Source organism: Megalobrama amblycephala, linkage group LG2 (assembly GCF_018812025.1).
Source record: "Megalobrama amblycephala isolate DHTTF-2021 linkage group LG2, ASM1881202v1, whole genome shotgun sequence".
NCBI lineage: Eukaryota > Metazoa > Chordata > Actinopteri > Cypriniformes > Xenocyprididae > Megalobrama > Megalobrama amblycephala.
The window spans coordinates 15,595,302-15,623,076 of record NC_063045.1 but is presented as its reverse complement, the minus strand read 5'-3'; the positions used below and the strand labels follow the sequence as shown (position 1 = coordinate 15,623,076).

General features: G+C 37.0%; 1 protein-coding gene across 1 annotated transcript in view; it reads left to right on the top strand.

Annotated features, from left to right (window-relative positions):
• The window catches only part of ell (elongation factor RNA polymerase II), a 38,225-nt gene extending 17,301 nt beyond the window's left edge, over nucleotides 1–20,924 (top strand). The window contains exons 3-12 of the mRNA XM_048183031.1: nucleotides 5,622–5,743; nucleotides 7,790–7,953; nucleotides 9,984–10,225; nucleotides 10,643–10,767; nucleotides 13,661–13,751; nucleotides 13,996–14,542; nucleotides 16,812–16,878; nucleotides 17,054–17,225; nucleotides 18,334–18,378; nucleotides 18,489–20,924. Coding sequence (XP_048038988.1) covers nucleotides 5,622–5,743; nucleotides 7,790–7,953; nucleotides 9,984–10,225; nucleotides 10,643–10,767; nucleotides 13,661–13,751; nucleotides 13,996–14,542; nucleotides 16,812–16,878; nucleotides 17,054–17,225; nucleotides 18,334–18,378; nucleotides 18,489–18,605 — 1,692 coding nt within the window. The 3' untranslated portion in view covers nucleotides 18,606–20,924. The remainder of the gene's footprint in view (nucleotides 1–5,621; nucleotides 5,744–7,789; nucleotides 7,954–9,983; nucleotides 10,226–10,642; nucleotides 10,768–13,660; nucleotides 13,752–13,995; nucleotides 14,543–16,811; nucleotides 16,879–17,053; nucleotides 17,226–18,333; nucleotides 18,379–18,488) is intronic.
• The last annotated feature ends 6,851 nt before the right edge of the window (nucleotides 20,925–27,775 follow it).

Sequence of the window (27,775 nt, the reverse complement as noted above, 5' to 3'; positions counted from 1 at the left end):
AAAAAAAGCAATTACGATTTCTTTGATCAATATTGCGATTTCGATTTTAATCATGATTTTGACACGCACATGCTTTACATTCATAAATGCATTCAGTGTGAAAAACATTTCCAAAGGAAACCAATTAGAGCTTTATCAAAAAGCTGTAACATGTCTCTAGAACAGACATATGGCAAAACAAATATTAATGTGGGTAAACAATCCAATAAAAAAAATAAAAAAATAACCCAGACTACTCACAAATCACTAAAATTAGAACAGTGTTTAGCTGCTTTAAATGTTAATAAGCTTTTTTTTTTTTTTTTTTTTTTTTTTTTTTTCTCTCAAGAAAACTAGCATGTCCACCATTTCTGGTTTCAAGCGTGAACATTGGCTTAAGCAGCTTATGACCTCAAAGTTCTTTAGAGAAGAATTATTTTTCCTATTTTTACCCAGAACAGGATTGACTAAGTTTTACTTGGCGCTAAACGTGCGTTTCATACAGAAACTCCAAATATGTCATATGTAGAAGTACTGCAATATAACGCACGTCGTTCCAGGAAATCCCTTATGGACATCATACTTTCACTGTGACTGAATAAAAAGAAGTTAGAAATGTTTTGATTGATTAAACATGAATATAATAAACAGACGACTACAACAATACATGGTTTATCGGTGTTCAAGCCTTCTCAGGTATTTACATAATAATAAAGTGTATTTATAAAGCAATGCTAATCAGAATGGCATTTTAAACGCTTGACTGATGTTATGAAGACTGATGTTATGAAGTGAGTAAGCGCTTCTCATGTTTGGAAAGTTTGTATGTTTGACGTGTTGCTTTTTCAAAAGTAGTGCCTTCAGATGGAGCGTCATTTACTGCTGATCACAGAGCAGCTCTTCACTAACATGCTGTGTACATTTAAAAAAAAAATTTTTAATTAAATAAATTTGCAGCCTTTGCAATGCCATAATCACACTAAGCCAAATCACGATTTCGATTCCGATTAATCACACATCCCTACTTGCCACGATCTCACAGAAATCCTGTGTTTGATAATGTGAGTGAAATGTAAGATGGTGGTTCAACCAAATGTCTTTGACTATAAATCATGAAGTTTTTTTCATCAGTCGGGTTTCACTTCATTGTTTTTACTGACTCATCAGGAACTGCACGTTCACACTCCACCATGGTTCACAGCATCACATGTGAGATAAGACTGCCTGCTTGCTTGCCGGATTAAGGCTGTATTTCTTTATAGCTGTATCAGAGCTTTTGTGGCATATTATGAGCAGACAGACAGCATGAGAAACCATGATGTGCTATTTGGCTGCAGCCAACCAGAAAGGATGGAGAGGCGTTCGCACATGTTCCTCAACACAACATGCGTTTGTCCTCAAGGTCCATCAGCCTCGCATTGGTAACCAATTGGTTGGGTTGAAATTTGCACAGCTGCAGATTTTGACCTTTGTCCAAAGGGCAGGTGCATCCATGAGCTTTTACATGGATGGCCTGGTCTTTCTCAATGAGCTAGGCAAAGTTCTTGTCCAAAAATGAGCAGCATCCTGTCAGAGGAGCAGAGGGGCCGCCACATGGCCATAAGAAGAAGCTTTGTTCCTTGTGTGGACCAGAGTTGAGTCCAGGGGAAACTCCAGTAATGTCACTCTTTCACTGCTAGTGATGAGTTGATTCATTACCTTTTGACAGTTTTTTTCCAAAAGGTGCAGTGGTGCGTTTATACAGCATTTTTCAATGGTAAAGTGACCATAAGTCCAGAGAATTGCTGGTTAAGCAAAGAGATAAATACTTTTTATTCAGCAAGGATGCATTAAATTGATCCAAAGTGATAGTAAAGACATTTATAATGTTACAAAATATTCTATTTTGAATAAACGCTGTTCTTCAACCGTTTTCAACATTGATGATAAATGTTTAAGCATCACATCACCTTTTTACAATAATTTCTGAAGAATCTTGTGACTGGAGTACTGACTGGAGTAATGCTGAAAATTCAGCTCTGCCATTACCAGAATAAATAACATTTAAAAATATATTTCAACAGATTTCTTTTTATTTTTTTTTATTATTATTATTATTTCACAATATTTATTTATTTATTTATTTATTTATTTATTTATTTAACTTATTTTAATCATATAAATACTTCTTTCAAAAACATATATTTTTTTTTTCTTACTGTACATTATAATGTTGTGATGCTTAAATTCACTTCTGCATTTAAAACTTAATTTTTAGTGTTTTATTTATTGGAAAAGAGTTGTTTTAAAATTTTAATAACCCGTTTTGGGTTAGATACCTTTTAAAATAGAAAACAATGATCGGTGTATCTGTAAGGGCCAGATCAACTGAATCCTGGGAATATATATATATTTTTTTCTTTCTCCAGATTGTTCCCCCAGTGTATGCGGGCTGTAGTTTTTTTATGGCCGGTCTGGCTGGCCTCTGTAATCCACCCCACACAAGTTGACTGTTAATCATATTGGATTTTGAACTTTGAAATGCGTCATGTTTTGGGCTGTGACGCAAGCTCTTCCTTCGAGAGCGTTTTCTCACTTCTCTTTTTTTTCTTTTTTCTTTTCCTCTGTCAGTGACGGTGCAGCGCATCTCAGAAGTGAGGTTAGCAGCTGTGTCATGTTTTCTGAATGAAGAAACTATGAATTGCAATTTGTATTTCTTAAAAAGCGTATTAAACTGCAACGTCTCAGCCAAGGCATATAATAAAACACAACAAAATAAAAGCCGTAACTGCTAATATAAATCAGCAGCTTTTATTGCGACACCATTGAGTGATTGTAAGTGGCAGAGCTTATGGACGCACCGTCTTTGCTTGTTGAGTATCTCATGTGGGAGTGTGAAAAATGGCGTGTGAGCCAGCGAAGTGAAGCGTTGAGCTGAGGGAGCCCTCGGGCTGGCAGTGTGAACCTCGAACACTGACTGTTATTTATAGTCGGCCACCTGCAGGCCACACACGTGTGAGGAACCCAGGGTAAACAGAGCCAGTGCTCGGCGTACGTTGTCGCGTTACTCTTCACTGGGCCTCTGCGGGGATCCTCCATTTCTTAGCCTGGGCCCCTAAAACACGTTAGTGTTGGATGACACATGTTAGCAATGGTGGTTGAAATGACCATAGAAGTAAGAGTAATAGAACATTTATTAATAAACAGAGCAACGTTTCGACTTTCAGGTTGTCTTTAGGCATAATGTATTTTTGGTTGAAACTACCAGCGCTGTGTGTGTGTGTGTGTGTGTGTGTGTGTGTGTGTGTATTCACAGTACATATTTATATGTAATATAATTGAAATTAATAAATGTAATAAATGAAATTAATAACTTTAAAATGTGTATATAAAATATAATTGTTAAAACTGAGTTTTATGTAATTTTTTTAAATTATATAATTGTATCGTCTCATTTATTTTTTTAATAATAATAATTATATTATAATATAATAATAAAATAATATTATATAATTATAATATAATATTATATTATAATAATAGTATCTAAATATATACATTAAAAATATTTTATTTATGATTATTATATTTAAGTCCCCCTACCCCCCATGTTGAAGGTATGATTTAGTTGTTTTGAGAGTTTAAAGAGATTTCCTGCTGCTTGCATAATGTCAAATGTCCAGGTGCTCTCGTATCTCTGTGAATATGGGAACACAGTTCATTTATTAAATAAGAAATTAAAAACATAAAATAATCCAAGTAGGAACAAGGCAGGCAGACTTGCCACTCACACAAAATGAGTCTTAGAAATTGCTGTAAAATTATTGCACACGCTTTTTAGCTCTGCATCTGTGCTTGAGAGTTGCTGCTGCTGCTCAGTTGATGGGTGTAATTTGGCTCACGACACAGAGCAGGAGATGCATTTGTTTGCTGCCTTCTCAGGTGTGCTGCTGAAACACCTGTATGAAGGCTGCTGGAGCTGGAGGTCGGGCGGTATTGTTGCACGTTAAGGAGATTATAGAAGGCCCCCCGAGGGCCACAAACATTTGTCTTAAAAGAGGTTAATGGGATAGTTCACCCAAAAATGAAAATTACCTCATGATTTACTCACCCTCAAGCCATCCTAGGTGTATATGACTATCTTCTTTCAGTTGAACACAATCTGAGTTATATTAAATAATGTCCTGGCTCTCCTAAGCTTTATAATGGCAGTATAAATAAAGGATGAGATTATGAAGCCCAAAAAAGTGCAACCATCCCATCATAACTACACGGCTCCAGGGGTTAAAGGTGGGGTATGTATTTTTCAACAATGCTGTTGGACATTGTTGATATTTGAAATCGACCCAAACAAACCCAGCCCTCTCTTCATCGCTCCGCCTCTAAAACTCACCCTCCAATCCTAACCACCCTGTTCCGAGTCAGTCTCAAACCCCGGCCCATCCGCTGCTGGCAGGCGAGGAAAGTGAACTGACAATGATGCCAAACACCGCATTCTCTAGCAGTCGTCAGTGTGCAGTGGTTTACCTGCACAACTCTCACTATCTGGCCTCTGTTACACATGCAATGCGAGTGGATGTCTGTTTATCACAGCTGACGCACAACAAAATGCTTCATGAAAAATAAAGCGCAGATGATGAACAAACAAGGAAGCACAAAAAAATGAACGTACAGTACACGAGTAAAAACAAACAATCAAAACCCAGTGTTACTCACATGTGAAGTGGGTTCAAAGCAACCTCCACCTCTGTTTTCAGGTCTTCCCGCTTAGCTCTCTCCAGTTCTGGAAAGCTTTTCTAATATAAATGTTTTTTTGTTTTGTTTTTTCTCCCTTCATCCCCAAATCTCCCTCTTGATCATTCTGTCTCCTTGACCATCATACGCCCCCTAATGCTGATTGGTTAGACGTTTGTTGTTGGTGTCGGCCTGACGAACCTCCAAACAGTGTTGTTGAAAAAATATATACCCCACCTTTAATAAAGGCCTTCTGAAGCGAAGCAATGCTTTTGTGTAAGAAAAATATCCATATTTAAAACTTCCAACTTCCGACAGATGGCTGTATGCATCGATTTACAGCGTAAGAGTGAACTCTGACCTGACACATGACACACTGAAGAACGCTGAAGTGGAATGTTGGAGGATTTCGATATAAGAGCTTGAGTTTGTTGCCTAGCCCTATTTGTTTGAACGGCAAGTGGCGTCTAAGCTTACGCTACTCCTACATCGCGTCAGGGGTTACTCTTTTGGCGCAAGTTGACATGCGTATGGCCATCTGCTGGAAGCCAGTTATTTAAGTTTTTACTTTTTTTTTTTTTTTTTTTTTTTTTTTTTTAAATTTGGATGTTTTTCTTACACAAACGTATTGTTTCGCTTCAGAAGGCCTATATTAACCCTTGCATTGTTTTTGGGCTTCAAAATCTCATCCTCCATTTATTTTTTATATATATATGTGTGTGTGTGTGTGTGTGTGTGTGTGTGTGTGTGTATATGTATGTGTGTGTGATTTATTCATTTATATTTTATTTGTGTAAATAGCAATTGATGAACCTTTTATAAAAGTAAATCTGTGTAACTCATTTTGTACTAAACAGCTGCTTTAAACAGGGTTTTTTTTCTCGTCTGTCACAATGCTTATGTTGGCTGCTCTTCTCCTGTGTCAACAGAAAATCTCAATACCGCAGTCAGAGAATCCAAATGAGCTGCGAACGTTTACGTTCTACCTGTCCAATGTGGGGAAGGACAATCCCCAGGGCAGCTTTGACTGCATTCAGCAGTATATTACAAGGTAAGAAAGATAATAAACCACATCTTTTATTCAGTCAGATTCATGTCTTCTCAAGGTAGTGTAACGATTTCTGATGTACAAGTATGTTTGTCAGTTGATTTGATGTCGTCTGAGTTTGTCAGACAACATTAAAAAACTCTTTGTGATCGCATCCATGCCAACATTATCAGCGCCATCTGTTCCTTTCTCTGTTCCCACTACTGTTCAGCTCTGGATGAACACCAGAACAGAGAGAATAAATTGAATTTGTCCAATTGTCCAACCAAATGAGGAAGAAACTGGGAATGCATACTTGCTGTTAATGTCCTCCCATGTTCACAATATCAAAGGGTCAGCTGAAGTTCAGGCGTTACATGTTCTTATGAGCTCTCTGATTCTCTTTAACTCTCACGCAACAAGTAGTGCAGCATTTTATCTCATGCCACAATCTTTATTAAAGCATGGTGACCTCATAGTAGATGAAAGTCATCTTTAAAAAAAATGTTGAAGCTGAACAATTAGTGTTCTCTTTCTACAACAAAAGACCAATTCAAAGCCATTTGTTGTAGATTGTGAATGGATTTCTCATATAATTAGTCCAACTTTTCACTATCTTAAGCCAGTTGCACCACATAATTAGCTAATTTTTTCATTTTAGCTGTAGTGCACTTTTTACAGGGACAGGCCTCCCAGGATCAGCCTGGGTTTAAGTGCTCCCTCAAGGGCGCATTGGAGATTGTTGTACAATGATGATAAAGACCTTGAATCGTGGATCACCCCTTTGGGGTTTGATCTTATAGTCCCAGCCTATATCTTTAACCTCTAGATCACATGATTCCTGTGTGAGGTGCCAGTTTAATTTGGTTTATTAGGTTGAGTAGTGAGTATCTCCTTTTTTCTTTAATAAAATAATAAAATGGATTTGTATAAATACTACTTTTTTTATTTATTAAATAAATTGTATAATTATACATTACTGCTCCAAAGTTTGGGGTCAGTAAGATAAAAAAAAAAAACAACAGTAAAAACCGTAATAGTGTGAAATTATTATAATTTAACTTTTTTATTGTAATAAATTACAATAGAATTTTCAGCATTATTACTCCAGTCTTCAGTGTCACATGATCCTTCAGAAATCATTCCAATGATTATTTGCTGCTCAAGATACATTTCTTTAAAGGATTCTAAAAGGATTCTTTTGATGAATGAAAAGAGCAGCATTTATTTTAAATACTACTTTTTGTAACATTATCAAACTTTATGCATTTAAATCAATCCTTTCTGAATAAAAGTGTTGATTTCTTTAAAAAAAAAAAAATCTTACTGACCACAAAGTGTAAATTAGTTAGTGTACAAATATAATACTTTACTTTTTTTTTTTTTTTTTTTAACTTTAATGGTTTCATAATTTATGGTACTTACAATTATCTTTATGCATATTAAATAAATTGGCCCTCATCTAGTCAACCCTACTAACATTGTCAGTACACTATAAACCTTCTCCACGAAGTTCTCTAAGTTTATCTGTAGCACCAGCCGTCAAAGCACCACTTTTGCAACAAATTCACTAGCTTCAACAAAACATTTCAAGACAATTACTGTCAGACTTCTAATTGTCTGTTGAGAATAGTGTTATTATGCATATTCAGTGACACTTGATTTTTCTGCAGTAAAATTTATTGCTATGGAGCCGCCAAAAAATGTCTGATGCACATGACCCTAAAGCAGCTAAATTATACAGTGCTTCTTTCCAAATACTTTAGAAAACCTGTCAACTTAGTGTTTTCCCACTCTGCCTGTGCAAAACATGTGCCTTAACTGTGATCAGATGTTTTGACACCCAATATTGCCAAGCTTAGGGCAAGCAGATCAAAGGCAGTTGACATGGTGTCTGGGTGGATGAGCCACTCGTAAGGAACCTCTACAAGTGTTGCCCTTTTAGAGGACGCCCATCCAACCACCTGGGCTGTAAATGAGCCATTGCAACACATTTGAAAATGGATAACTGGTGAGAAGGTGGCGTAGTCGTGCCATTTGGAATGTTTGACAGGCTTGGTATCTGTCCAGTGAAGGGAGCATACAGCTGGACTGCCTGGGAGGGATCCAGGACAAAATCACGGTATGCGCCACAGACGACTCCTACCAGAAAGCCAGGCAAAGCATGGCTCAGGCCGAGGAGGAGACCCGCAGCCGTGGAGCCATCGTCATCAAGCCTGGCGGGAGATACGTGGGTAGGTTTGACTCATCTGGGCCGCCACATTTGAATGTATGCGACTGTTCCTGTAAGGTTTGAGCGGAAGAACCTAGTTTTGGTCAAAATCCGATCTGTTTACACATGGTGCACACAGACAGATGGAAGGGGGGCGATTAGAGCCAGTTCGTCTCCACATGTCTGAAACTGCAGTGTGCTACATAATTTATATAGCTGTTCTGTCTATCTGTTGGTGCTCACTAAAAATATTATACAGAGTACCTTGGTAACTTGCACAAAACTATCATTACCAAACACTAGCTTTCACCAAAGATGAAAATGGCAAAGATCATTCCCACTGATCCTCAGTGAAGATGCAACACAGGCTGTAAAAAGGGTCCACACGGGTCCTTAAAGGTGCTAAAGAGGATCTTTTTGTCAACTGAGAAACCAAAGACTGTTAGTGAGTTTTTGAAATGAGCGCATGCGTAAGAACAACCCCCCTCCTTCACAGCTCATTTTGAGGGAACGCCTCCCAAAACTCGTGCACGAGTATCGGAACACGAGTGTTTACCACCGGCATTCGCTGTGTCGTGTTAGTGGATTCATTATGTCGGACTCACCGCAGGTAACTCATAATCTGCAGTTGTTACTCCTGTCTCCTGACAAAAACATTGCATGCGGCGCCTGTAGAGTGTGGAAAGTTACTGGAGCGCGCAGAGAGCCAATCCGCGCACGTCTTTCACAAGGAACATAATGGCAGTGATTGACAAGCCAAAGAGCCAATCCGCGCACGTCTCTCACAAGGAACGTCATGGCAGTGATTGACAAGCCAGAGAGCCAATCCGCGCACGTCTTTCACAAGGAACATAATGGCAGTGATTAACAAACCAGAGGGCCAATCGTTTACGTGATGATCGTGTAAACGATTGGCTGATGTTTTTAAGGCCCTACCTCGTGCACAGATGATGTATATTAATATTATTCCTTTCAGTGCACCTAATAAATAGTCTTTTATCAGTTAAAGACAGTTTCAAGTAATATTGCAAAAATGTATAAAACAAAACATCCTCTTTAGCACCTTTTTAAAGGGTTAGTTCACCCAAAAATGTAAATTCTGTCATTTAATTATGACAGAAAAAATGTGAGCATCACTTTATAAAACCTTCTGTTTGTCAACCTGTATTTGAATTGTAAAGTTGTTTTTTGCAGTCATTTTAGGGTTTACAATGTTACCATACTTTGCCCTACTTTTGCCTGGGCAACGCTTATGTGTTCTACGTCAGAATGCCGGCTCATTATTGGCCGACGCTGTTCAAGTGAGCAGCACGATGCATGCGTGTGATACTGACGTAGGAGCTGGCCAATAATGAATCGGCGTTCTGACGTAGAACCTGGAAGTGCTGTACTGTGTTTACGACGTCAACAGCGTAGGAGAATGACAGGGGAGAGAATGAGATATGAAGAAATAAAACAAAAACTAAAACTACTACTACTTTGGAAAAACTAAAAGCTGAATATTTAGTGTACTGAAATCTTACTGATGTCACTTGCGTAATAATTTGGAACACAGTGTATATATTTTAAGACTTTATTTTAAATATGTAAATTAAATAATTTATATATTTTAATATTTGTATTTAAAATATAGTTAAAATGTGGCCAAACTCTGTTCCTAATAAATTATAAATTTTACATTTTAAATTATTTTTATATGTTTGAAATGTATTTAGTTTTTATATAGCGTTAAAAAAAAATTCAGAAACTTGGTTAAGTAATTTGCAGTGTTTGTATTGTGAAATGTAGTTATCAAAGCTTAAAAGAAATCTCACATCGTCACCAATTTTATTTCATTATTGTGTTTTGTATGTGTAATATTAGGCCCTAATAATTAGGCCCTGTAATATTAGGTTATTTTGTGAAATGTTGAAATGTGCAGAAAAAAAATAACACTGCTATTTAAAAGTCTACAAATGAGATTAATACATTCTCATTCAAGAGACTAGCCTCTTTTCATTTAAAATTTAAACAAACGTCCATTTTGACCAACTTTTTTCCTTCGCTGTTCAGGTAAGCGTGTACAAATCCGGAAGCCAATAACAGGTGTGTCCGATGTGGCTCCGTCGCGGCGGACCTCGCGGCCGGTTATCATCTCCAGCAGTCAGAAAAAGAGCCCGCCACGGCCGCTGAGGGAACGGCTAGTGCATTTACTGGCCCTCAAGCCCTACCGCAAACCCGAACTGTTGGTGCGGCTCACGAAGGAAGGCCTGTCTCCTCAGGACAAGGAGACGCTGGACAGCCTCCTGCAACAGGTTCGTAACCAGCACTTTAAATACTAATGGTTAACTTTATTCAGTTACATACTAAAACATGACATACACTGCATGCTGTAAAAATAGTACAAGTTATATGCATGCTCTTTCAAAGTCATGGTTTTGGTTTGACTAATTTAGTTTGTTTGACCCATTCTAAATCATGTTTTTGAATTCTACTTAGACATATTGGCTCAACCTAGACACATTTGTCAATACATAGACAAACAAACTGAGGCCTGCCTAAAGCCAAAGCAGATAATATACAGAGGCTGTCAGCACGCTGTTATAGTGTTTTGTTCTTCTGCACTGGTATTGAAATACAGTGCTTGTACTCTTATTTTTAGAAAGCCAAAGACTTAAGCCTCTTGTTTCATTTTGCTGTGTTTTTGTTGTTTGTTTTTTTGGCTGTTGTAGGTGGCTAACCTGAATGGTAAGGATAACACCTTCACATTGAAGGATTGTTTATTTAAGGAAGTTCAGAAGGACTGGCCTGGTTACAATGAGGTGGACCAACAGATTCTGAAGAGAATTCTTGTACGGTAAGCCTCAGTGACTTTCATATCCACATTGAATTATCTTTCATTTTTTTCTTTGGAATTTATTTTAAGTTTTTCTTTAAGCAATTTAAATAAAGTTTATTTTATTTTTATAATTTTTTTTTTTGTTTTTTTTCTCTCATGGTGTATTCATATTAAAATCTAATCTTAATTCTAAATCTAATTAATTTTTTTACTCCAGTTCATTTTTGAAATAACCATTCACAGTTACTGTCATAACTTGTTTTCATGACAAATTGTTTTAAATATTAACACGTTAAAAAGTGTGTGTGTGTGTGTATATATGTGTGTGTGTGTATATATATATATATATATATATGCTAAGCTAAAATAGTGCATATATTTAGTGAAATGCTGCCCTCTACAGTTCATTTCTCTAGTGAACTAACATGCTGTAAATGACTAAGTAAATGACTTGCCTAAGGTAAATGTAATGCTAGGTATTCTCAAGGTGTTTTATTGATGTCTTTCTGCAGTTGACACCGGTTGAGAGATTACACATAAACATACCTTTGCATAGATCGTTTGTTGTTCTTCTGCACTTTTTCCTGTTGTGGCAGTTAGCAAACTGCATTACCGTGTGCGCCCCCTTCTGGATCGGAGTGTGGATCGCCTGTGACTGACTATTTTCGTCGTCTGACAGTATGCGCCGAACCGTGATCCCTAATACATATAGTTTATGCAGTAAAGTTTAAGGACTCTTTTGCGATGTGCAATAAAATGCTTGATTTGTTCTATTTTATTTCTCACTCCTGGTATGTTTATACATTATTCAGTAAAGTTTAAGGACTCTTTCCATGTACAATGGAATGCTTGATTATTGTATGATATTATTATTATTATTATTATTATTATTATATGGTTTTATATAATTAAATTATAGGGTAATTTAATAACATCTCAATATTTGATATATTCTCAAAACAATATGGTGCTGCTTAGATAGTAGGTAATAACCACAACAGTATACTCCATTCTATACCACTTGATTCATTTCTACTGCTATATTACTTGAATGTAAGGCCACACTAAAAGATTTTTAAAATCTTATTATTTTCAAAATGTGAGACCACAAACTGGATGATAAAAAAAATCAAATATTTAAGTTTTGTCCATATAGTGTGTGGAGTGTCGCTGTTTGCGAACGCACATCACACACTAACTGATTCCATTCACAAACAGCCAGTCCCGACTGTGAACACAGGAAATCTTGCAAAATCTCTCGTGGTCAAATGTGACTTTAGTAAATAAACATGGTGGACAATGGGCAAGAAAAAATGGCAATAATAGTGTTTGGACTGCTTTTTACAGAAAATTTGTGGAAATTTGTGGAAAAAGGTTTGTATTAAGTCTTCAGTCAGCTCACTTTCTGTTTTGGTATCATTTCGTTCCACGTGACAAGTGCACGTTTGTCCTCGGGTTCCCCCCACACAACAGGATTCATATTGTATATTTATGATTTGAGATCGGTGGGGCCCCGACGTTCTTCCGAGCTGATTCAGTCACTCTTAACACACCTCAAACCACAGGAAAATCTGATAAGAATCTGTAGAACAATCAAGATAATCAGGACTTTACCTAGGATTGTCGGAAGGGGGGAAATGGGGCCCGAAATTGCCCTGATTATGTTGTAGTGTGTGGGTGCCTTTACATGGAAAAGTCTGGGTTCCCATGAACTCTGGTGTAAGACTGACCCCTGAAAACGAAATTTAGAGAGGTCATGCTGCATGCTAGACTGGCGAGAACATGGTGTTGTGATATCCGTTAAAAACAAAATGAAAATATTTGCTAGAAACAAACCCAACACCCAGGTGGAACACACTCCACACGCTTGCACTTTGAGCCTGGTGGTGAAGCTTATCAGCTGACAGGCCTTTTTACGTCCACACACCCCCCTCTCGCACCCACCCACTTTCCCATCTGATCATGAACGATGTGCTGTCATGTAAGAGCCAAGGCTGTGTGCAGTTGGGAGGTTAGTGATGCAACCTTATTCCAGCACATGCTGATCCGTGTGTGGGTGGCACACGTCCAAGCCCCGGCCATGCATGGGCACAGACAGTTCGATGGAGACCATAGCGACTTATGCCTACGAGTAGGTGGGTGGGCATAGACCCCTGTCCAAGCACCCTCGACGGAGGCAGGCCTTCTATTGGGATGCATTGGGCCATGTCATACTGCCCTCTGTTGACATGTACACAAACTGTTTAAGTGCACTTATGAACTTTGGCTGAATGTTTGATCGCACTACATTTTAGTGCACTTAACAGTTACCATATTGGATATTAAAATATACACATTTATATGGAAAATTAAATATTCTGAAGTGATTGGAGTGCACATTCTCTACTATGTGGATGCATGATAAACGACACTAAATTTACACCACTTGACAAATTTGTATGCATTTACACTTGCCATATTTTGATGTATATTTTGTGACCAGTTGGTCAGTCTTTTTTCAAAAATGTTAATTTTGGCCAGTAAATGTGTTGTTCTGCTGTGCCATTTAAATTTATTTAGTGTATTAATGCATTTGGAAAAGTGACATAAAGATTAGTCTGAATAATCAAAAATGTTGATGTTGTGGACACAATATTCACATAACCAGCATCTTGTTATGAGTAAACATTTAAGACAAGTTCAGATGGATCTTTATCAGTGAGATATTAATAATTGAAGCTTGACGGGTATGAAATATCAAAATACCTGTTATTTTAAATTTTCTGGAGTTATACATGCAAACCAGTTAAAGGTAAAACATGTACAGCACGGTCCGCAGCACTTTTCTGGATTAGTCAGGTTCCTTTGTTCTCACTGAGGCAGTTCCTTGGCACTTTTAAACTGATGATTCCTTGTCTTTCATTCTCCACAGAAAACTGTGTAAGCCTCAGAGCAGTGCCCCTGTGTTAGGGGAGAGCCCGGTCAGCCCGCACAAAGAGCAAGCCAGCAGCTCACCCTCTCAGGTCAGCCTTTTGCCCCATTTTAGACCTGTCAAAGCTGGTATAGAACTGTTATGATCGATCTGTTTGTGTTATGAGCAAATATGTAAGGGTTAATTCTTTCCTGCTCCCACATTTATCTTCATAACCATTCATCAAAATGACGAAGCTACTAGTAAACGACTGCAAAACATTTATTCGCCATTTAACATTTGACTGCATTTAAGCCATCCCCGTTTTATGAACCATCATTGTTCGTGGCCAACAGAAACGACCTGCAGCAGAGTTTATCGATCCCTTGGCCAATAAGAAACCCAGAATATCTCATCTAGCCAGCAAGTCTACAGGGCTCATCAATGGCAAACTGAGCTCATCCAATGGGAAGGACCCTTCTAGTTCTCAAGCAGCAGAGACGTCGTCGAGCTCTCAATTCCCTCCGCTGGAGATCCCCCGACCCTTCGACCCCCTTTCGGATGTCAGCAACGACTCCAACGGTAGAGACTGTGAAAGTCAGGAGGCGGCAGTGGCGGAAAGACTGAGTCAGCCCCCGTCATTTGCCCCTCTCTCCACAACACAAGAGGAAGGTCTGGACTCCACATCCCTAACCCACAGCAGCCTGGACGGTTCTCAGACCCGGACGGCTCAACCCTCACTGCATGGCAAGTCTAAAAAGAAGTCCAAAAAACACAAGGACAAAGACAAGTCCAAGGAGAAAGACAGAGAGCGGGACATGAAGAAGGAGAGAAGAGTTGATGAAGACCATGGCTTGGATCAGAGGAAAACCTGTGATGTCACAACAAGCGATAGGAGGACAGGTGCGGATTAGTTTCTCTGAATAATGTATGTCAAGGGTTATGAGGTCAGAAAGCACCTCAGAATGCAGCAGGTGAACTTTTGTCCTATCTGAATCTAGTGCAACATCTCAATTAGGTCTATGATGGAAAAGATTTTATATTTCTAATCTTTCAGCGTTTTGAAGAGTATCTGTTGTTTAGTAAACAAGTAAATGGCAAAAAATGTTTTAATAAACAACTGACTTGATCACTAAGTGTGGATTATACAATCTCTAGTTGATAGGCCTCCTCTAATAGGCCTCCTCTATGACTATCAACTGACACATTCAGTTAGTGAAGTAATTAGTGGAATAATCATTCAGACAACTCACTAACTTGACAATTATTCCAACGACCAACCTAGTTGTTAGTGAGGCTTATTTATTGATAGGGTGGGCTGTCTTAAAATCTATTTAAGTAGTTAATTACTAGTCAAAAATCTGACATGGTGGGTTAGTGAGGTCATTAGCTGAATAATTGTTCAGGCAACTCACCAACTAGTCAATTGGTCCAACAACCAACCTAGTCGTCATTGAGGACAATTACTTGAATAGTTGTTCAGACAGCCCACAACACCAACTATTCGATTAGTTGTCCAACAGTCGGCCTAGTTTGTTAGTAAGGTTGATTTGTTCAATAGTCGCTCAGACAACCCATCAATTACTTTAATAATAGTATAACAGTTGATTAGTGAAGTCAATTAGCTAAATAGTTATTCAGACAGCTCACCAACTAGTTGATTAATAGTCCAACATCCAACGTGGCCTGTTAGTAAGCTTGATTAGTGGAAAAGTCATTCAGACAACCGATCAAATAATTGATTAGTAGTCTGTCAACTGATAAGTCTGTTAGTGAGGTCAGTTATATGAATAGTTGTTCAGATAGCCCACCACACCAACTAGTTGTTAAATAGTCATTCAGACTGTCCCATCTACTATCCATCAACTATTATCAGTAGTCTAACAGACTAGTCAGTTGAGTAGTTATTCAGACAGCCCTCCAACTATTCAGTTCACATTTGTGTAGCACTTTTCATGATACATATCGTTTCAAAGCAGCTTTACAGAGAATGGATGTCAACATTGCAATTTAAAGAATGCAGTTGGCAAATAATGTAATCATTTAGGCAATTAATTTACAATCACTGTTAGCAGTTTAACTGAAGGTAGAAGCAATGAGCTCCTGGAAAAATGAATTGCATATTGACAATAATTAGGATATAGAAATTTGGGAATGTGCATGTTTGGGAACTAGTTGACTATAGAGTAGGTGAGGTCAGTTAGTTGAATAGTCATTTAGGCTAGGTTTGCACTGTCAGTCCAAATCCAATTATTTGTGTATCCGATTGGAATCTGATTTAAAATGATTGACATCCGCACGGTGTATCGCAACAATTCAGATCCGATTTGTGTGTCCATGCCGCTCTTTTGTTTTCTGGAATATCTGCATTGGTTTCTATGGCAATCACGTTGCATTGGTAGGCATACATAAAAAAACAACCGCAACATGGAGGGGTTTGCAATACAAATGTTGTCTTATTTACAACACGACAATGTGCAGCTGCCGAGCTGGACTACTGCGCTTTATGAGGAAGCGGCAGAAACATGGGAGGCTGGTATGTGTGGCTTCATTTTTTGCTCGTCCGGCACTTTGCAACAACACAACAGTTTTTTGTTTTTGTAGCGACTTTCAGCATGTTTCCTATAACAACGTCTGTCGTTTGTTTTACATGGCGTGAGAAAGTCACACAAACCACGCAAAATCCGATCAGAGTAGTCAGACTGAAATGGATTTCCAGAAATGCGATTTAAATAGGATTTCAAACCACATATGAATGTAGCTCGAAACGGATTTGTGCAAATCGCATTTCACTTCAAATAGATTTTTGGCTGTTCACACTTGCAAAGTCTGATCGCATTTCATTCGGAAGTGCACAAAAAAAATCGGATTTGAACTGACAGTCTTAATGTATACTTAGACAGTCCACCAACCAGTCAATTAATAGTTCAACAACCTACCTAGTCAACCAATGAGGTCGATTAGTGCAGAAATCCCTCCAACTAGTCAATTTTCAACTAGTCTCTTTTAAAAATGTATAGTCTTGCACATCCCTCTTCAGATTGGCTTTTTTTTTTTTTTTTTTTTTTTCTCTCCCAGTATAAGTGTGAACTGATGTCATGGCATACTGTCCTTGTCCCTCAAGGTCTGCAGGATAAAACTCTGTCCTTGAATTCACCTTATTTCTTTTCAGGTCTGAACGGAACGTGCAACAGCTCCAGTATTCCTGCATCTTCATCGGAGACGACAGACTATCTATTGTAAGAACCTCTTTGTACATTGTCAAGTAGGAACAGTCTTTTCACTTACCTTTTGAGTCAGGTTTGTTTATATAAAAAAAAAAAAAAAAGTGTTGTATAACTAAAAGAAAATTACATTAAACTTTTATGACATTTATAAAACAGTGGTGTTTTTTTCGCTTGGTTTCCTCAACAGAAAGTACACAGTGATAAGCTCGCAAGAGCAACGTCAGACTTACAAGAATGACTTCAACGCAGAGTACAGCGAGTACCGGGGCCTTCACGCGCGGATAGAGGGCATCACCCGACAGTTCACTATACTCGACTCTGAGCTCAAACAACTCCAGCAAGGCACAGACAAGTACAAGGTATCTTCATTGAAAATTCCACTCAAAAAATGCAGTGTCCATCCACGCATATGATTACAACTCTTTTTTTTTTTTTTTTTTTTTTTATTAATATGCTGTTGGCCCCTGCCTGATCCCAGTAGTCACGTCTTCCTCCGGAAAATGAGAAATTAATGAGTGTTGACTCATCCAGGGTCCTACTGTAATTTTCATGTGTTGTTAAATTGTAAAATGTTACTATGTTTTTCTTCCCTTGCCTCTCCCAATCTAGTTTGGGAGAGAAATTAAATAACACAATCAGCTGACTGATTAGAGGCAGTAATGTTAAATAACCGGAGCAGAATGTTGTGAGGCATCATTTATTTCTCCAACACACATTCATATAGGGCTTAATGATGTCCCACTGGCTTGGGGCCAGAGTGAGAGTTATGGGTCAGGTGACAAAACTGCCACTTACATTTATAGATGTAAAACTGTATTGCCAGATCTGGCTAAAAAAATTAAGCAACATGATATGAAAAAATACAAGACAAAAAAAAAGGCAGAAACATGGGAGAAAATTTATGTAGAGTGTGTCTTGAACAGTAGGTGGGGATATTTGACAGCTGCTACTTCAGTCTGTCTTTGTGCTATAAGTGCTTAATGGGATTTGGTGCTAACTTTATTTTGTAAAAAAGCTGGAAATAGTGACAATACATATTTAGAAGCAACTTCATAAATATTTTAACTGGACATAACTGTTAAATTGAGCTATTTTTACAAATTACAAACATAATTGTTGTTTACGTATGTTTTATTTTTAGCCAGAAAATTGAGCCCTGATACTACCAAGACTCCATTTAACACATTTTACAATGTTTAAATGCCTTCAACAGACTTTTCTCTCAAAATCGGCACAGAAAACGGAAAGCACACTATATTAGTTGTCTAGCAATTAAAGGCTGGATATTATTTGAGCAGGTTCAGTGATCCTAGAGCTTCCTGTCAACCTGTAGGCATAGACTGAACGCTGTCTAATATTTTTTACATGAACTCTTCAAACTATTTTGCTTATGATCTTCTTACACTTTTGAAACTACTGGATTCAAGCAAGAACCTCACTGAAAATATCTGTTTCTCCTTCTCACAGACAATCCACAATCAGATACTTGAAGAGTATCGCAAAATAAAAAAGGTAAGGCGACAATCTCTTCCACTTTTTTTTTTTTTTTTTTTTTTGTGTTACTTAACACCTAGAACACTTCACGTTCAAAATACTGATCACGTTCTCTTCTTTTCTCACAGACTAATCCAAACTATAGCCAAGAGAAGAACCGCTGTGAATATCTACACAACAAACTGGCACATATAAAAAAACTGATAGCAGAATATGATCAACAGCAACTTCAAAACTGGCACTAATAACAAGCTTTTTTTTTTCTTTTTTTTTTTTTTTTTTTTTTTCTTTTTTCTTAATCTTTGTCTCCCTTGAGAAAAAGAAAGAAACTCTGGATAATTTTTTTGTTTGTTTGTTTTTTCTTTGCTTTTTCTGAAAACAAGTTGCTCTAATGTAAAATGCCACGAAACTGATTTCATTTTCCCCTCCATAGTGGGCCAAGTGCTCTAGTAAGGACAGTGCAGACCCATGAATATAATTTTTTTTTAATGGGACATGGGCATACTCCGCTATGCTAACCTGTGTAGCCTAATGCATTATGGGATTGGTTGCCAGCTCCCTTCCCTTTTCAAAGGTCTGAAAGAAAGTGTGAAAGAAAAAACGTTCTTTGAAGATCTTTTCCTGGCTTTCCGAACAGGGATGACCAACACCCATTCCCAGATTCTCATACTTTAAGGTTTAGAAAAAGGAAAAAAAAAAAAAAAAAAAAAAAAAAAAATTAAATGGATATTTTTTTCTCTACATACTAAAATGGAAGGTCCTAATGATAAACTATATTTTATTTTCTTTTATATTTATTTTTTCTTCTTTTTTGTCTTCCATAGGGATACATCAGTCCGATTATAATTTCACACTTGAGTGCTAAACATCTTGTCTCATCCCTTTGGTCTTTATTTCCTAATCAGTCAGTATTTTATGCAAAAGCTGCCTTAGATTTCAAGAGATCCCTATCGCAGTACACCTTTCCCCATTTTCTTTCTTTTTTTTTTTTTTAAAGAGTGCTGTAGTGTCTGAAATAGCACTATCTGGCTCCTTTGTGCAATGCGCTAGACCACGTGCAATGGACATGAATCGGATGCCTATCTGAGGGAGATCACCGTCTGTTTAGAGGCTTTGACAGTATCAGTATTAAGCGACGGCCATGGTAAAGCTCCAGACGGATGAACTTGCCATTCCAGAAGTGAGGGTAGCGCTTCGGTATCGGCACATTTTTGCAATATTACATGCTTTTGACTGAAAAATATTGCTTTCTCACAACCCTCATCATATTATCGAATCATGAATCAGGTGTGGTTGTAAAAAGCGTAGGCATATCTTGCAAAATTGTGCCTCATGTGAGCCGTGCGTCATCCCTCAGGTATCTACAGTAATCCAGTATTGCTGGTTGTGAGTTTGACGGTAACATATCACGTTTGCGGCCAAACTTACTTGGTATTCTTCCAGAAAATTGTGATTGTATCCCTTTAACGTAGCCCTGTGGTGTTTCCAATGGGCTGGTTGGTGAAGAAGACACAAAATGGCAGAAATGCAACCTTCGCTCACTGTCTGAACCCTTTAGCAATCCAATGCTTGCCTGAATACTGAGTATTTGTGGGGGGTTTGACCATTTCAGACAGTATTTTCATTACGAGATGACTGTTAAATTCCATCAAGGCATCTCATCGTGGAGGATCCATTACAAACCTCTGACGTGCTCCTCACATTACTGTGGCATCCGCCTCGTGCAAGCTCGACCACAAGTTGCTCATCTGTCAGGTCCTGTTGAAGCATCAGTTGTACTTCTGATATCTGAACTCTTTTTATGTTTAAATATTAAAATTCAGCACTTTGCTCAGCTTCTTGCTGTTACTCTTACCTGGGTTTTGTTGCAAGTAGACACTTGCCATGTCTGTCTGTGTATGCATGCTTTCTGACTGTTGAAGACACAAAAAGGGTAAAGGCCAGTGTTTAGAGCCGTTTTACACTGCTGTTTAATGTTCAAGAGCATTTGAAGCCAAATATTTATCAAATTCCCCCTAATTTACCTGGACTGCATTAGTTTAGTGTTGCGAGTTTAGGAGCGCAATTACAATTTTGATAAAGCCAAATTAAACTCTTCTGAATTGATCGTTTAAAAGCAACTAAAAATTAAAAACAATTCTCAATCACAAATTTACTAGGTAAACCCCAAACATTTAGTCCTGAGAATTATTATTATTATTATTATTATTTTTTATTTTTTTTTTTAAATCACGGTCTTTTGTTACCCGAAGAAACAGTCTGAAAATGCTGCAAACAATTCAACGACGAATATGAATGACGTTTGTTTGGATTTGAAACTGCTACGATTCTTCGAACAATGTCAAGACAACCGGGGGAAATGTGCCAAATGACCTGTTGTATAGGTTTGCTTCAGATGAAATATGTTGCTGTTTTAACAAAACAGAAAAATAAAGGGAGTGGGAGGAGCTTTGGGACGAAGGTTTGCGATGTCAACGCTAAAACCCAAAGCGCGCTTTTTGAAATAACAAGGGACTGGGACTGAAATTTATCTTGGTATTTCAATAAAATTCTTGGAAAACTTGCCTCTTATTCTGATGTTTTGTTTTGTGTCCAAATCATTTTTATGATGCTTTCAAGTCTTGCTTGGAAATTTGAATTTATAAATTGGAAAAGTAGCTTATGACGTCAGGTGCGTTCAAGTCACTTTCGTTGGAGCAAGATGGTGGTGTAGCTTCTTTAAATTAACTACATAAAAATACAGCAAGGTTTTTAAACTCTACTTCTAGAAAATGAAGAACAAAGAATGTGGATCAGGTGTGCTTTGCTTTGCTTTAAATTAATTTGAGGCCACTGTAAACTTTGTTCCATATTATATCACAATATTATATTTTGTGCAAGCAATTAGCTTATTTTGTTATAAATAAAAGCCTGACCGTGTCACTGCAAAATGCCTATAGAGGCTATGAACGTGACGTCACAGTAGGCGGGAGTCACTGCGGTTACACCCACTGAGTGGCAGCGCTGGTGTTCAGTTTGAATGCCGTGAAAACACAAAACGCATCTAAAATGGGAACAATCTTTGTGATTGACTGTACACATGGATTCAACAAGACTGCCGAAAGCTACAGAAAAAAACAAGCAAATGGGTTGCTGCTATTTACAGAAGGGTCATTCCTGGGATTCAGTAATCTTACAGTCCCCCAGACTATTTAAAGTGGTGGTTTAAAGTTATTATTTTAATCAATTTTATCATAATGTCCTATTTCTATCGTAAGCCTACACTAAGCATTTTGTCATGTCCCTGAGGCACTTCACTGATTGGTACTTAGAAAATATTTAACAAAATGTGCAGTCTATAATTTTTGGCAACATTTGTTACTTTCTTGTGAAAAATGTTTTTTTTTTGTTTTTTTTTGTTTTTTTTACTTTTTAACAGACTATAAAGTTATGTATATCATTCTCCACCTATAATAATTTATAGTTCCACCCATATGTGACATCATTTACCAGAAATGACATCATCAGATCTCTTTAACAGTGGTAAAGAAGATGGTAAGTAATATATTTTTTTACACATATTTTTGAGGAGTATTATAGAAAGGAAAGGTACTGTCACGCTTAACCCCATCACATAAAATTAAGATAGAAAAATTTTATTTTAATCCATAAGTATATACAATGTACTTATTTCATTGCTGCAATATATGGTCTACTCTCCTACACTACAAGAGGAGCAGTGGCCATTTTGTGCAAAATAAAACCTCAACCCTGTCATATCTGTACATTTCTCATTGTTTTAGGGTTGAAAATTTGTGACAGGGTTGAGTTTTTCACTCATGTATAATTTTAGTAATAATAAAAAAAGTTATTATTTCAGGAAAGATATACTTACCAAATCATGACATCTCATAATTTTATTATAAATAGAATATTTGATATAATGTGTCCATGTAAACATTTAAAAGCATCCAATGTCAGAAACTGCATCAACATAAGCAGCAGAAAGACTGTGCTGTCCATGCAAAGAAGAGCACAAAATGAGAGATAAAATTTAAAATTGAAGACGATGTCTCCCTTCAAACTGGTTTCGGTCTTAAACCCTGTCACACTAGTCTCAACCTTGTCTCATTAATATTTTTGGAAAAAACATAGAAGACAGGTGCTGATTACCACCTGACATGTTAAGGACTAACACAATAAAAACATTTTCACAAAAATAAAGAGACCAGAGACTCAATCTTTATTGCCTGAGGTGGGAAAATATGATTTGTTGGAGTTTTGATATGCGTCTAATTATGTGGGGTATTTGGAAAATTATATGATTTTTTTAAAAAAATAATAAAAAAAGTTGAAATATTACAGAATCCCAGGAATGACCCAGAAACAACTGGAATCCAGGCAGCAAACGTTACCATTTAGCATCAGATATGTTGGATTTTGGGGTAAAATTATACCTCAGGTCATATATTGTATTGACAACTCATCAATTGAATATTTACCATCTTATATTCTATGTAACTGACAAACCTCTGGCTTGTCAATCACTGCCATGATTGACCAAGAGGGCCAATCCGCGCACGTTTCTCACAAGGAACGTAATGGCAGTGATTGACAAGCCAGAGGGCCAATCGTTTACGCGATGATCACACAAACGATTGGCTGATGTTTTTAAGGCCCTACCTCGTGCACAGATGATGTATATTAATATTATTCCTTTCAGTGCACCTAATAAATAGTCTTTTATCAGTTAGTAAAGTAATATTGCAAAAATGTATAAAACAAAATATCCTCTTTAGCACCTTTAATAATTTTCATAATATCTAATAATTAATAGGCATATTGATATTGAATTTATTTCGCTATTCACTTGTGTCTCCTGAAATGCTGGATGAACATGATTTAAGTCCTGGTGTCCACTACAGAGGTCATGTATGAAATCAATGCCCTGTTTTGTAATAGAAAGTCATATTTTGATTAGAAACCTCATAACATTTTCCTGAGATGCTGATTTATAACAAACAATTTAAAAAATAATCCAATTTAAATAATAATTACAAAATATTATCATATTTCCATAAGAGTGATCACTAAATTAATTAAATCTATTTTATGTTTTAAACAAACAATATTGAAGACTCTGCGGTCACAGCTTTAACATGTCAACTCCGTCTTCGCAGTTTAATAGTTTCTGTAAATAGTTGTGGGATAAATCTTGCCATTTTTGATGTTTATTAAGGCAGCTACAACTGAGGAAAAACAACAAAATTGCTCCACGGCATAACACATGGTTAAGGTGGAAAAAAATTCAATTTGGTCAACTCCGTCAGACATCAACTCCATCAGGTTTTATGTCTGATGGATGACAAGTGCTCTCAAAAAGTCTGTATAATGTGATTTAATGTGTTTTGCATATGGGGGGGAATACTTCTAATGTTGTTTCATGATTCTGTTTACTGTATATTTGACCCCAGCTGGACCTTTATCAACTCCATCAGTATTTGTCAACTCCGTCAGTATTTAACACCATCAGGTGAAGTTTTTTGTTAGTTTTTAAATAAATGTCTTATTCTTTTTTCAATTTATTGTGTAAAAAAGTTAAAACATCAACTGAACTACATGATATTATGTTTCATTTACCTAAGAACATTGGTGATACATGTTTAATATTAAAAAGAGGGAGGAGAATTAAAGAATTTAGGAACTGGATTGTTCATAATAGTAAGCGCACTGTTGCAGAATTACAACATCACTTTCAACAATTTTTAAAAAAGGCTTCCAAATGTTTTTTTCACTCAAGACCACATTTACATAGTTAATGGGTTCTATTGTTTGTCCTCAAAATGCTATTGGATAGAATAAGTGTTTATAGGTCCAGTCATCTGGCCATAAGTTACTCTACCTGCAGACTTCGCGTCAAGCTCATCTCCTTTTTTTACATGACTGGATTTGTCAAGATTTAAGTAAGTAAATTTCCTTACATATTTTTTTTTGTGTTTATTACAATGTCTAGAACACAGATATATTTAGTTATTTTGGAAAACATTAATCAAATTTGATTTAGAGCTTGTTAAGTCCATGATGTAATTCTACAACGTTGGGCCAGAGTATAGTAGTCAAAATAGCCTGTGCTCCTACAAGTTACATAAGGACACTGCACTTCTCACATGGTCACAAATTGAAATTTAAACTGTTAGATTCATTGTAACTAAGTTCTAAATGTGCTTTTCTGTTAAATTTGTACTTAGTTTAGTTTAGACCATAATTAAACACAGGAATAAACTGTATGTGGGATTTAAAACTCCATCATCCAGAGCAGTGAAACTCCCTGTATCTATGTAGTTTATTTGTTTTTTAACTTCTAAATGATCCTGAGATTTTTTTTTTTGAGTGTTGGCCAAGTAGCAGTTTATAGAATTAGGAGCTCTGAATGATTTTGGGGGGATACCTTTTGCATTCTTCAGGGACAGGTGTGAATGTGAACATGAACCTGTAAATGCTCTGGGGGGATGCATGTGTTCCTTTAGTATGATAAGTAGAATAGTGGAGTAGAATAGTGTAGTAGTGGAATTTTGATTAGCATTTGCATTGAAATTATAATACTTTGATGGATAATATGCTTAGATCTCTACCCTCGACACATGGTCTACCACCCTGTATTCTTTCAGTTTATCTACTACAATATAAGACCCATTTGTATTATTCACTCATTAATTTTTTTACTTTTTCCATTTCAGAATGCCAAGATGTCATCAGAATACCCCCCACTGGATGTACGCAACGACATGATTGCACATTTCCCAGTAAAGAAGAGAGGACGCTGTAGACACTGCAATAATGGATACACAAATACACTGTAGCAAGTGCAATGTTTGCCTGTGCTTCTCAAATGAAAAGAACTTAGGGACAGTCTTAGGGACTATCACTGTAAAACACAGACTTCATTCAAACCACACTGAAAGTGATAGAAGAAAAAGTTTTATAAATACAATTTTTTTTGATATTTTTATTAATAAATGCTTATTCATAAAAAGTATGATTGTTGTGTGATTATTACTCATGATATATACTGTTATGGGGCTATGTAAGCAATCAACCCTGCAAATGAATGCTTAAATGCTCTGTATCTGTTCAGACAAAGTGAGCACAAATACAGAAATTCTGCTCCTATCTAGGCCCAACGTTGCAATATTACAACATTTCCCTAAAAACTTACTAAAAAGTAAAAAATCTACATCAGAGGCCTCCTAAAACAATATCTGAGAGGTCAAAAAAAAAAATTGCTCTTTTTTTTTTCTATATTTGGGTTTTACAGGGATAATAGTGTGAAAACAGAAAAAGAGAATGTATTTTATGACTTAGCTCCTTTACTAAACACCAATATACATAACTGAAGACTTTACACTGTTTTTGGATGGATTAAATTAAATTAGCATGCTTTTTAGTGCGTCTGACGGAGACACAAATGAAGATATGAAGTGAATAAACATTAATTTTTTAGAAATAAATATTTCCTAATTATCTTGAGACCTTTGTCTACAAAAATATCATTTTTTAAGCGTTCACAGCTTTGTGCATTTCCCCGGCGTAGAAATCAGGTAAATATAAATGTGAGGAAACCCGATTCCTGGCCACATGTCAATGTCCATGAACCACTGCTTCTTTGGTAAGTCGTATGGAACACTGTCGAGTCTAACTGTCTTTAATTTAAAAAAAAAATAATAATAATAATCATTTGTTTCACTCGTTTTCTCATTTGCCAGTCATGTTGCATGAAGTTTTGCCACTCGACTCAGTCCGGCTGAGAGGGCGTGTGTGTTCCGGCGGGAAAGTGACGTAAATGCATACCCACTGACACGGCCCCAACTCGTAAACTCTCTCTGTTGTTAACTAATGCATCACAGTTCACTCAATAACCACTAGATGGTAGCACAAGTTCTGTTTTTGATCAAGTTGTTGTAGTGCCTTTATTTACAACCATTGGCTCAGTTTATCTACTCTATATCTGTTTGGAAAATATCATAACGTGTAATGCACTTATTCTAGTAGCTTTTTGTGCCTTGTTTGGTACTCAACCCCCTGTGAACACATCCATAACAAATGCTAAACTGAGTAGAAGGCACATTTGGATGTATACTATAAGGGAAATGTCATGTGTGAAATCCTCAGCTGCCTTCATAGTGCTTCGTTTGGATTCACGCCTCTACGTTGGCCTCAATTTTAGGAGAGCTCGAGGAGAGTCAGTGAGTTCAGTTTGGCACCGCGCCAGACTCTCGTTCCTGGCTCATTTGGGTCTCTCCCTGCCCCTGTCCTCGTTCATCCCGTTACGACACACACCGAACCCCCTGACAGTTGGAAGACGCCCTCAAGATTTAAGACTTTCCTTCCTGTTTGCTTAGGCCCACAAATTGCACTCTAATGTCCACATTTACATTTCCCTCAAGATTTTGGGAATGTAGCCGACTTTTAATATAGCTTCGAGTCCATGATTAGAATGGGTTTGCTGTTCATATACAAGCTGTTTGTCGCTGGTTGGATGTAGAACAACAACTTTCAGGGAGTGTTGTGGTGTTTATTGCTCTATGCAGTAATTCAGTAGCCTATCTCAACATCATCTCAGGGAGTGTAAGAGCTGGAATGCTTGAGAGTCTTTAATACGCCTTGATTCATGATGAGAAAGCCACAATCTGAATCAGAAATGTACTACAGAAATTAATACAGCAACACCAACAGGTCACTGTCCTGTAAATTTTGAGAAGTCTGATTGATTTTAGCAAATAGTTCATTCACTTTAGTATTAAAAAAAAAAAGATTAATCTGATGTTTCCAGAAGAAGTCAGTGTTGTTTTAGTATTATTTATATATTACAGCTTTTATTAATATTTTGATATATTTTTATTTTATTTTGATATAAATTAATTTTAAGTTTTAGTAATGTTATGTGTTTTTGTCCTTTTTTAATATTAATACACTAAAAAAAGGTTCTATATAGTACTAAAAGTGGTTCTTTGGCTTGTAATCATAGGGAAACCACTTTAAGTGCTGTATAACACCAAATCTTGGTGCTTCACTGGTTCTTCACTGGTTCTTCAGCGGTTCTTCAGCGGTTCTTTGGGAAGACTGAGGTGCTATATAGCACCGCTACCGTATACAGAACCTGTTAAGCCCCTGTATGGTTCTTCAGCGGATCTTTGGGGTGGTTAAGGTGCTATATAGCACCACTGCCGTACAAAGAACCTGTTAAGCCCCTTTAAAGGTTCTTTACGAGCCAAACAACCACTGTTGGTGCTGTTTAGCACCATTTTTGTTGAAGAAATAAAATGCAATATGGCACCTCTTATGGGATCTACATAGCACCATTTGACACAGGTGCTGTAGATATGGCGCTACATTGCACCAAAAGTGGTTCGCTTATGATTACGAGCCAAGAACCACA